We start from the raw sequence: 11,997 nt of genomic DNA on the forward strand, positions 1-11,997 counted from the left end.
CTGCTGCTGTTGCCTGCTCCTGTCCACTGTACAGGCGAGGCTCATCGTGATTTTGCACTTAAGTCTAAAACACACTAAGGTGTGCGAAGTGTATCATAATCTTTTGGTGCCCACAGTAGTCGTGTGACTTGTATGTCCCTCCTGTAGCCGATATTGGTGTCCCAGCAGTACTCCGGTGAGAGCACCTTGCTTGGTTTGTGAAGCCACATGTACTTGTTGAGATGGCTTTCATCGTGCCACAGAGCCTCCACATTATTCTGTTTATCCTCCATGATGCTCTGATAGCAGGCCTCAGACAATGCTTTTACACTCTTCCACGAGCCTCCAAAGATGGCAGCGTGGTAGTAGAAATCCCCAGTTTGCATATATGCCTTAGACTTTGGGTTTCGATCGTAGGTAAACAACTTCTGTGGAAGGTGGTAGTAGTGGGCGTGGAGCAGAGCCACAGAATCTCCCAGAGCCTCAGAGCCAAATCTCCCAGTAAATACCTGATCCACGTCAAAGCAGAAGACGTGCGTGCAGTGGTGGCGAATATCCGACTCTATGACATCTGATATGGCCTTCATTCGCATCATAGAGATATCCTGCCACCTGGAGCTCTTCTCTACTTTGATAACCTTTATGCTTCGCTGAGGAGGAAGCTTGATGTCTGGCACCTTTTCTGGCACGTCCGTAAACACATAATACGTTACGGGCAAACCCAACATAAAGTGATGCTCTGATGAGTTCAGGAAGTTCTTAAGGTAAGCATCCAGGTACCTTTGGTGGAAGTGGAGACAAGAATAATGTAATATTGTATATGTTAATATGTGAGTAATATGACCAGACTCTAATTCATGAGGAAACTAAAGTCATTTAATGTGTGCAATCTATCTATCTATCTATCTATCTATCTATCTATCTATCTATCTATCTATCTATCTATCTATCTATCTATCTATCTATCTATCTATCTATCTATCTATCTATCTATCTAATAGATAGATAGATAAATACACTAAATGAAATGGCAGTTGGCAGACCAGAGGCCTGTACTACGAAGCAAGATTTGGCGTTAACGAGGTAACTTCAGGTTTAACCCAAGGTTTTGTGTATCACGACGTTGGATCACTTGTTACCGTGTTCAATCGCCGTGGTAACTTATGCTGAACACCTAACCAGAGGCCTGTACTACGAAGCGCGATCAACATGTCCTGGATTTCTTTCAGTTACCCGGCTTCACCTAACCTAACAACCGCGGTCCCGCATAAGCTGTATCACGACGGTGGTTATCAAGTAGTTCAGTCAACCCAGGGTTTCCCAATCCAGCGGCGCGCGCGTTCACATAAAAGAGGCGGTGTTTGCACAGCACGACCAATCGCAAACATCTACCAGAACCGCATATTTACATAAGAAGAGGAAATTATAATTCTACATAAATAGGCAAAACGCAATACAGTCGCTGCTTCCTAAAACAGGAGGAAAGCTGGCAAAAAAAATTGCCGACGCTGTAGATGCCTAAATCGCAACGCACATCAATATCACTTCCCCATCAGTCAGGACCAAGATCTGACCATAATTACACTTGTGCACTTTCCATAAACTGCCATTACTTTATCCTAGTATTTCAGTTGTAACCCTGGCAGTGGGAAGCCATCGTGAGAGCAAATAAAATATATAAAAACAAAATTCAAACTGATGTGCGCATTGGCAACACACGGCTCAAGAAGCCGAGCTGATATGTAATTCCCTCCCATTACAATCTATGTATTTCATAAATATACACATCAGGGAATGTTAACGGGGTTGTCGGTCTCTAAATGTTTTAACTTCTATGTGCGCACCCCTTTCTCCCCCTCTCCCTCTCCCTCTCTCTCTCTCTCTACGCACCGAGCTCCGCCTGATCTTCTAAGAACGGTGACGCCGTTATCAGTCGAGTATTGATTGGTCAGTGGGCGGTGCTTTTACATCGGTTGATCTCTAATCTCCAACATAACCTGCTCCCGACCAGGTTAGGCGTTCAGCATAAGTTACCACGGCGATTGAACCCGATCACAAGTGATCCACCTTCGTAGAACAGAAAACCCTGGGTTGAACCTGAAGTTAGCTCGTTAACGCCAAATTTCGCTTCGTAGTACAGGCCTCTGGTCGGGAGCAGGTTATGTTGGAGATTAGAGATCAACTGGTGTAAAAGCACCGCCTACTGACCAATCAATACTCGATTGATAACGGCGTCACCGTTCTTAGAAGATCCGGTGGAGCTCGGTGCGCGCTGAGAGAGAGAGAGAGAGAGAGAGAGAGAGAGAGAGAGAGAGAGAGAGAGAGGTGCGCTCATAAAAGTTAAAACATTTAGAGACCGACAACCTCGTTAATATTCCCTGATGGGTATTTTTATGAAATATATTGATTTTCAGCGCAGATAATTACGTATAGGCTATTTGTCGGCTTCTTGAGCCGTGTGTTGCCAATGCCACACATCGGTTTGAATTATGTTTTTATGTTTTATTTGCTCCCATGATCGCTTCCCACTGCCAGGGTTGCAACTGAGATAACAGGTGAAAGCAACGACAGTTCATGGAAAGCACAAGTGTAATTATGGTCAGATCTTGTGCCTGACTGATGGGGAAGTGGAATTGATGAGCGTTGCGATTTACCATTTACACATAACAGTGTCGCCTATTTTTTTGCCAGCTTTCCTTCCGGTTTTAGGAAGCAGCGACTGTATTGCTTTTTGCCTGCAAAACCGTGTCTGTGTTCTTCATATTTATGTATAATTATAGTTGATCTTCTTATGTAAAATATGCGTCTCTGGTAAATGTTTGCGATTGGTCATGCTGTGCAAACACCGCCTCTTTTATGTGAACGCGCGCGTTGCTGGATTTGGAAACCCTGGGTTGATTCAATTAGTTGACGATTAGTTAACCACCTTCGTGACTGACACAGCTTATGCGGGACCGTGGTTGTTAGGTTAGGTGAAGACGGGTAACTGAAATCAATCCAGGGCATTTTGATCCTGATTCGCAGTACAGGTCTCTGGATGTTTTTTTAGGTGTGACAACAGTTTTTTTCAAACATGCATTCCAGTATTGATGTGAAAACAAACCTGCCCACGGCAAACACTGTAAGAGCCACTGAGGATCCTTCAATCTTGTGCATCTGATCGTAAAGGTCAGGGTCAAACATCCCTTCCCAGATGATGGGAGCTTTCCAAGATGTACACGTTTGCACATCAGGTCTGGACCTGAAATACAAGATGACTGAAAGTTTAAAACCAACATATTAAAATGTCATCTTTTGAGGACTCTGTAAAATCTTACTTAATAGGTCACATGTTGTTTTTGTAGCAATGTGATGATTAAAATGAATACATGGATTTAAAAAAGGTTTCTGCCAGAAGGACTTGTTACACACATTTCTCCAGACTGAATTCACTCATTCAAAACACTTCTTTACCGACAAGCAATTCAGCACGACAGTTTCTGTAACCTCACATTCAAAATGCACGGATGTAACCATGCTGCTGGTGTGAAGAGCTCAGTGTTGAGAAATGTCTGTGACCACAAACATCAGTATGCTTTATTTACCTAAAAGAATCTCACATCTTTATTAATACATGGGTTGGAAGTTTTCCTTGCCCCCACTGCAATAAGTGAAATTGCTCTTGGGGGATTTGTTGGGTCTCCATAAATTATAGAGTGTGGTCTAGACCTACTCTATCTGTAGTGTCATGAGATAATGTCTGTTATGATTTGACCGTATAAATAAAATTGAAATTAAATTGTACCACCTGACTGTATATGTTACAAGAATTCTGCAACATGTGTCAGTATGCTTTATTTTCCTCAACTAAATTCTAGCTATGCAATACAAAACAATTTAACTGATTTGATTATTCTTTTTCCTTGTTCTCCATTTAAAATGTGCTCGTGAGTGAAATCATCTATAATCTTCGGTTGAAGTACAGTAAAAAGCGTATATTCTCGGCCTTCTGTGCAAGTTAATGTTTGTGTGAGTACTGTTGACTCAGTCGTTAGTATATAAAATGTGCAAAATGGTCTGTAAATACAGTTTTGATGGTGGTTGACTTTGAGTGAAAAAACAATATTATATAAAAGTTTAGTCCACATTGCCTGCTGTTGTGCTGACTGTGTGAAGAGGTGAGAGTGAACTTTTTTGTCCAGTAAAATTAAAAACTTTCCTCTGTTTAAAAAAAAAAAAAAAAAAATCTACTATGGCAACGTAACAAGTGTTATCATGGCCACCCAGCCCTCAGCACCATGCTGAATATTGTTTTCGACCATCAACCCAGCCAAAACGACATTACCCGCCCACTAACAGATAAAGGGTGTGTTTTTCTAGGGCACTGCTGCATGTGTTTGTAGGAAGTGTTCAAGCTTTACACTTTTCAGTTTGTAAAACTAAGCATCAGTTTTACCTGTAATTATTACTGATATTTAACTGATTGGTTTCTTCTTTTTCCTTTTTCTCCATTTAAAATTTGCTTTTGAGTTAAAACATTTATAATCTTTGGCTAAAGTAACTATATTCTTGATCATCTACTTTAGTTGTCAGAGTACTGCGACCAAGTACATTTCACTCTATGGCTAGTAATATGCTGTAATAATTACACTAGTTAAATTTATTTGTATAATATTTTTGTAACTATACAGTGCTCAGCATAAGTGAGTACACCCATGCTAAATTTGATGATCACTCAATAGTGAATTTAGTGGTGAAATAGCAGATGGAAATTATAAAAAAAGCAATCGATTCTATAATCTAGATAGGGAGTTTGCCGTAGCAGCAGCAGCAAACAACTGGAAACTTTTTACAATTTTTGTCTGCTATTTCACTACTAAATTCACTTCTTTTTCCAAAAGATGATTTTTTTATTCCTCTTTTTAGTCAAATTTAGCATGGGTGTACTCATTTATGCTGAGCACTGTATATCGTTTTTCAAATTATGAAGGGTAACCTGATTTCTTTCAGTACACTGTATCAACCACATCAGCCTTATGTTAATCTAAATTTGACGGCTGCAACTAACAATGATTTTCATTATCGATTAACCTGCCGATTATCCTTGGAAATATTGTAAAAAGTGAAGTCTTGGTTCTCGTGCTTTGAAAACAAACAGCATCATGACTTTATGTGCACTACAGCCAAAACTTTAGGTAGTAATTGTCTTACCAAAGGTCAAGGCTGGCGTCCACACTATTGTCCAGAGACAGCATCTTTGCACTTTCCAAAGAGCATTTGTCCATAGGAAGGTAGCCTATTAAAAGTCTGATATAAAAAACAGAAATTACAGCCAAATTGTAATAATGTGAAGTTTCGATTTGGGCTTATGAATTGATCTAGTATGTGGGGTCTCTTACATTTAAATACAGACTCACCTCAAAGATGGAGCTAAAAAGAGGTAGAAAGCACAGAGCGTAATAGGGATGCAAAGCAGACATTTCAAAACACTCTTTGTCTTCTGAACATGTCTGCAAGAAAGAAAAGCCATAGACAGTCAAATCTTAATTCAGAAAAATGCAAAACTGTGTAACGCAATAGCCTAAACAAAAAAGTTGTTCTTTTAAAAAGATGTTAGATACCCCATTGTTGAAAAACGATGGCGTCCAAGCTCAGCAGACCGTGAACTCTCTCGTGGAAGAAAGTGAAGGCAGTTGTAGCTTCATGGAAAATGTTGCTACTCTGAGAAAAGAGAAGGTGTCACACCTTTTCAAAATGATTTAAAAATGTTTTTTTTTTAACAAATATAAAAATCAAACTTCTTGAATGTTAAATGTTCTAATACAAGCAGCATTTCAAGAAGTTTACCTTCATAAATACACTCTCAAACCAGCAAAATTATGATCTACAGAGGCTTGCAAAAGTATTCATACCCCTTGAACTTTTCCACATTTTGTCATGTTACAACCACAAATGTAAATGTATTTCATTGGGATTTTACGTGATAGACCAACACAAAGCGGCGCATAATTGTGAAGTAGAAGGAAAATGATACATGGTTTTCAAATTTTTTTACAAATAAAAAACTGAAAAGTGTGGCGTGCAAAAGTATTCAGCCCCCTTTACTCTGATACCCCTAAATAAAATCCAGTGTAACCAATTGCCTTCAGAAGTCACCTAATTAGTAAATAGAGTCCACCTGTGTGTAATCTAATCTCAGTATAAATACAGCTGTCTGTTATCCAGGCAGGTCAGGGATAAAGTTGTGGAGAAGTTTTAGGCAGGGTTAGATTATAAAAAATGATCCCAAGCTTTGAACATCTCACGGAGCACTGTTCAATCCATCATTCGAAAATGGAAAGAGTATGGCACAAGAGAGCATTGATCAGAGAAGCAGCCAAGAGGCCCATGGTAACTCTGGAGGAGCTGCAGAGATCCACAGCTCAGGTGGAAGAATCTGTACACAGGACAACTATTGCACGTGCACTCCACAAATCGGGCCTTTATGGAAGAGTGGCAAGAAGAAAGCCATTGTTGAAACAAAGCCATAAGAAGTGCCGTTTGCAGTTTGCCACAAGCCATGTGGAGGAAGGTGCTCTGGTCAGATGAGACCAAAATTGATGTTTTTGGCCTAAATGCAAAACGCTATGTGTGGCAGAAAACTAACACTGCACATCACCCTGACCCTGACTTCACCGTGAAACATGGTGGTGGCAGCATCATGCTGTGGGGATGCTTTTCTTCAGCAGTGACAGGGAAGCTGGTCAGAATTGATGGGAAGATGGATGGAGCCAAATACAGGGCAATCTTAGAAGAAAACCTGTTAGAGTCTGCACAAGACTTGAGACTGGGGCAGAGGTTCACCTTCCAGCAGGACAATGACCCTAAACATACAGTCAGAGCTACAATGGAATGGTTTAGATCAAAGCATATTCATGTGTTAGAATGGCCCAGTCAAAGTCCAGACCTAAATCCAATTGAGACTCTCTGGCAAGACTTGACTCAGGGGGGCTGAATACTTTTGCACGCCACACTTCTCAGTTTTTTATTTGTAAAAGAATTTGAAACCCATGTCATTTTCCTTCCACTTCACAATTAAGCGCCACTTTGTGTTGGGTCTATCACATAAAATACATTTATGTGGTTGTAACGTGACAAATGTGGAAAGGTTCAAGCGGTATCAATACTTTTGCAAGCCTCTTAACACACACACACACACACACACACACACACACACACACACACACACACACACACACACACACACACACACACACACACACACACACACACACACACACACACACACACACACTTAATATGGCTCAGATTTAACAACATAATTTCAACTTGCAAAAAGTCAAAATCCAGCTTCTGTGATGGTATGGGGGTGTGTTAGTGCCAATGGCATGGGTAACTTGCACATCTGTGAAGGCACCATTAATGCTGAAAGGTACATACAGGTTTTGGAGCAATATAAGCTGCCATCCAAGCAACGTCTTTTTCAAGGACGTCCCTGCTTATTTCAGCAAGACAATGCCAAGCCACATTCTGCACGTGTTACAACAGTGTGGCTTTATAATAAAAGAGTGCGGGTACAAGACTGGTCTGCCAGCAACGGAGACCCTGGACTGTTGAGCAACTGAAGTCGTACATCAAACAAGAATGGGAAAGAATTCCACCTACAAAGCTTCAACAATTAGTGTCCTCAGTTCACAAATGCTTTTTGAGTGTTGTTAAAAGGAAAGGTGATGTAACACAGTGGTAAACATGCCCCTGGCCCTGTCCAAGCTTTTTTGGAACGTGTTGCAGGCATCAAATTCAAAATGAGTGAATAGCAAAAAAACAAAGTTTATCAGTTTAAACAATACATATCTTGTCTTTGTGTATTCAATTGAATATAGGTTGAAAAGGATTTGCAAAACATTGTATTCTGTTTTTATTTATGTTTTACACAATGTCTCAACTTCATTGGAATTGGGGTTCGTAAAACTAAAAGCATTGTATTTGGAACAAAAAATCTGTTGTTTAATGAACCGAAATTTAATTTGTATGTTGGAGGTATGGCAGTTGAAAAGGTACAAAGCTCCAGGCTTGTTGGCGTTACAGTGGACAGTAAATTATCTTGGTCTTTCAATATATTGATATATGAATAATTTAAACTAGGTCCTGTGTGTTGAGTTAAGTTGAATGTTGTTATGTCTCCATTATTATTTTTGTTATCATTGTTTCTGTGATGCATTGAATTTTGTTGTAGTGACTGTTGTTTAATGTAATTATGCACAGCTATGTATAGATGCACAAGTTGTGGGCAGACTCCAGGAAGAATAGCTGTGGCCCCAGCTAATGGAGATCTCAATAAATTAAATCTCTATCAAATTACAAAATACATTACGCAGTAAATCTATCAACATTGTATACCGGTATGTCCACCATTGACTTGTAATCACTGCATATCAAAATAAAATAGTCTATATCGAATAATGCTGTCAAACTAACTAATTCTCATGAAAATAAAGTATGAGATGGTAATTTCGTCAAGACAATACAAACAGCAATAAGAAAACAAAAGAAGCCAGTATTTGAAATAATATAGGGTAAGACTTAAATTTGATCTACTGAATATGCTGTTTTACTGTAAATAAAGATGATTTAGTCTAGACCAGGGATCTTCAACAGGGGGTCCTCAGAGTCAAGGCAGGGCGGCCTCCAAATTATTGTTCATTTTTGAAAGTTTTTTCCAAAATTAAAGTCCTAGCATGAATCCAACATATTATTAGCAAATATCAATACCCTGTTCCGTCTATCTTTCAGTTAAGGGGTCCTTGGTTTAAAAAACGTTGACCCCCCTGGTCTAGACTTTACACTGCAAGATGTACACTTTCAAGGTGAAATGATGATTGGGACTGCATCAGTTTACTTTTTCTGTTCTGTATCAAGAACAAAGTTAGTTTTTATCCAAGACAACAAATCTTATTTCAATCACTTTTAAGTTTAATCATCTAACATCTACAGTGAGCTGATATGCTGGACAATATGTAACATTATTGTAAATTTGAATTTACATCACTGCATGGCAGCATTTTTACAATAATGATCACATACATTGTCTTTTAGCCACACTTTTCAGTGTTGGTGAAATAATTAGCAATTATGTTGCTCATGATTCAGTGAATTCCAGAGAATTTAAGAATGTGAGCATATGAGGTGTCTGTAGTCTGAGGACTGAGCATGTGTGTGATTTGGATTTTTGTCTGTAAATTCATTATTTGATTTTTACAGTTAGATTTTAACAAGTCAGTTTGGCTCAGTTGTGATAATGAGTAAATCGAAAAATACTGTAATCAGAAGCTTAAGAATAAGTCAAGAAGAGGATGAATCAACAGGCATTTGATGTCAGCTTTCAGTGTTAGGTTCAGATTATCGCGTATAACCGCATGATAAATAGGTTTAACGGCTATCAGGAATATCTGGAGTTATTAAAAATCCTCGCAGTGTTGGCTTAGACACGTCTTCAAACTCAAATTAAACTGAACACGTTTGATTTTAAGTAAACGAAAGAGATATTGTACATATTCAACATATCGTACACAAAATGGTGTTGATAGCTAACTTACCTGTGAGTCGCTGTCACCCCCATACATCCATAACTCGTCCAAAAATATTCACAGGCTAATAATTCAATCTGTACTTAAAGGTTCGCACACAATGTGACACACTACAGTGTGTCCTCGGGTAGAAAGGGAAGAAGGAAGCGTATCAAAATTATACAAAAGTCTTCTTTGGCGTCAGTTTCCAGGTAAAGCAGGCAACACCGGCCCCCGTCTTGCTTGAGACGCAGATAGGTGGGGTTTCTGCTGTAGGCTACACCTGTAGGTCTACAAAGGTGGACTGGCTGCTCCACAACACACGGGGCTGCGACAAAAAATGTTATAAGATTTACGTACGACCACTTCTGTTTCTCAGTAAGATCTTGTTCTTTTCCTTTTTCTGCGGGAGTTTCTCGAGTGTCCATATTAAAACTGCACTTGACAGCTCAGGAAGTACCTCTGGAAGACAATTCATTTACGCACGAGTTTTCCAAAGGATAGGCTAATTGAATGTCACCACACCTGAGATGCAACAAACTGTGTCGACGCACGACTGGACAGATATATGCACACAATGCTTCTTGACAAATTTATAAAGCTGTGCGCGCGACGGCACCCACTTGCACGAGCCTGATTTCCACACCCACAAGTTAGATGGATGTACACACGCACGTTGTCATCATTAGGTAGGCTAATTCATGAAATGGAGCTGAGAAAAAGACTAACAACCTTTACCCATCATGCCTATATGTTCTGCCTGGCCATTAATCCTAGTGAATGTTTGCTTGTGAGAAGGTGTGGCACTGCACAGTATGATGAAAGATTTTTAATAGCTCCATTAAGTGATCTTTTCTGATAACACTGGATCATGGCTCACATGAATGTAGAAAATGAGAATTACAATTTACAACCATCTATCTTTTTGCCTTCTCATTGTTTTGATTCTCTGGGCTGCATGTAGACAGGAGTCTCACTGTCAGACACAGGCAGCCTAAAGTGAACATCCCTAGACAAGTTGACAATATAGGCTACTAAACCTGGGGCCTGTTCCAACATGCAGGTTTGCACATTCCTGGATGCTTAAATGGAAGCCTCTGATCTCATGTTATCACGTTTTGCTCAAAAACATATCAAGATAATTCAGTATGCTGAGATTAAGACCCATGTTTTTCTCTCAAGAGTTTATAGACCAAGTCACAGATAAACCGGAGTGAATAGGTGGTCACAAACAACTCCAGTAGATTGTTGACAGTGGTGGAAAGCAACTAAGTACACTTACTTTTGTGGTACTTGTACTTTACTTAAGTATTTCTATTTTATGCTGCGTGACTTCTACTTCTCTATATTTCAGAGGGATTTACCCTACTACAGTTTACATTTATTGGTTCAAGAAATGCAACACTTGTTTCATCATCATGTTTTCCTGTTTGAGTTGTTGGCAGTTCCACTAAAGAAACATTTCCCCTCTAAACTTCTCAGATGGTTCATTAAAATAACTGCATGAGGCCCAAAGATGTTAAATCATCCCAAATTTCACAAAAAAGCAAAGATTTGAGAAAACGCTTAAATAATTAGCCTACAGATTTACTATGACTGTTACCTTTGACATACAAAGGCATACAACTCTTTATATAAGTATACTATATATGTAGTACTCTGTAGTACACAGCTGAAGTTTCAAGAGTCTCTAATTGACTTTTATAATTGCATGGTAGCTAATGGAAAAGGCTGTTTGATAGGGGGGAAAAAAATACATTAAGGCAAACGAAACAGAATGGTTTGCAAAATCAGCAGTGATGTGAAGTACTATTTGTAGGAAATTAGCTAAAACATGCAAAGTGACATACAGTACTGTAATAATGATGATAACTTAGCTTTTCAAAAACAATTTACAAAGTTATTTACAAAGACATAAAACAAAAACAGATAAAATTGGAATGAAATCTGAGAATAAGATTCAACAAAATAAAAATGCATATTATACCTTTGTTTTGTCTTTTAGCCCATTAGTAGTCAAACATTCCTGTACATTTTTATTACTCTGTGCTCATTTGTACATGTGGTTTTAAACAGTTTTTTTTATCTCTTCATGGATATATTTCCTGATTCACCAACATGTTCAGATTAGACACACAGACAAAATGATAGAAATAAGAAAGTGAAAGTAAAAAACAGAGTGCATGTTATCACAAAAAAAGTTGAGTTTCGTTGCTCACCTAGCTTCCTATTTTTGGTTTAGCTCAGACAGTGGTGGAAGTAGTACTCAGAGCCTTTACTTAGGTAAAAGTACCAATACCACAATGTCCAAATACTGCATTTCAAGTAAAAGTTTAACCCTTGTGTTGTTTTCCTTTCAACCTTGAAAAAAACCTTTTTTTCTGACATTTGACGCTTTTTTTTCACAATTTGTTTTTGCTTTTTCCAACGTTTGAAATTTTTTAATTTTTCTTCTACACATTTTCAGCGCTTA

General features: G+C 38.8%; 1 protein-coding gene across 2 annotated transcripts; it reads right to left on the reverse strand.

The window, feature by feature from the left end:
• Positions 1-32: 32 nt before the first annotated feature.
• On the reverse strand, positions 33-9,708 carry LOC116051301 (alpha-1,3-galactosyltransferase 2-like). Of its 2 annotated transcripts, XM_036001848.1 has the most exons (7): positions 9,551-9,708; positions 6,595-6,599; positions 5,580-5,671; positions 5,376-5,468; positions 5,170-5,265; positions 3,083-3,220; positions 75-759 (listed from the first exon to the last, which is right to left on the reverse strand). In XM_036001848.1, the coding sequence occupies exons 3-7, from the start codon at positions 5,582-5,584 to the stop codon at positions 75-77; spliced, it is 1,017 nt and encodes a 338-aa protein (XP_035857741.1). In that variant the 5' UTR covers positions 5,585-5,671; positions 6,595-6,599; positions 9,551-9,708. The 2 variants fall into 2 exon arrangements, with proteins under 2 accessions (XP_031157469.1, XP_035857741.1); XM_031301609.2 differs by lacking the exon at positions 6,595-6,599 and having other exon boundaries at positions 33-759; positions 5,580-5,679; positions 9,555-9,708.
• Between the last annotated feature and the right edge of the window lie 2,289 nt (positions 9,709-11,997).

This window comes from Sander lucioperca, chromosome 6 (assembly GCF_008315115.2).
Source record: "Sander lucioperca isolate FBNREF2018 chromosome 6, SLUC_FBN_1.2, whole genome shotgun sequence".
In the NCBI taxonomy this organism is placed as follows: Eukaryota; Metazoa; Chordata; class Actinopteri; order Perciformes; family Percidae; genus Sander; species Sander lucioperca.

Excerpts from the sequence above, each read along its gene's own strand:
- LOC116051301 (XM_031301609.2), bottom strand. Across the intron at positions 5,266-5,375 it reads TTTTTAGCTCCATCTTTGAG|ACTTTTAATAGGCTACCTTC; the intron begins GTGAGTCTGTAT and ends TTTTTATATCAG. Across the intron at positions 3,221-5,169 it reads GACGCCAGCCTTGACCTTTG|GTCCAGACCTGATGTGCAAA; the intron begins GTAAGACAATTA and ends CTTGTATTTCAG.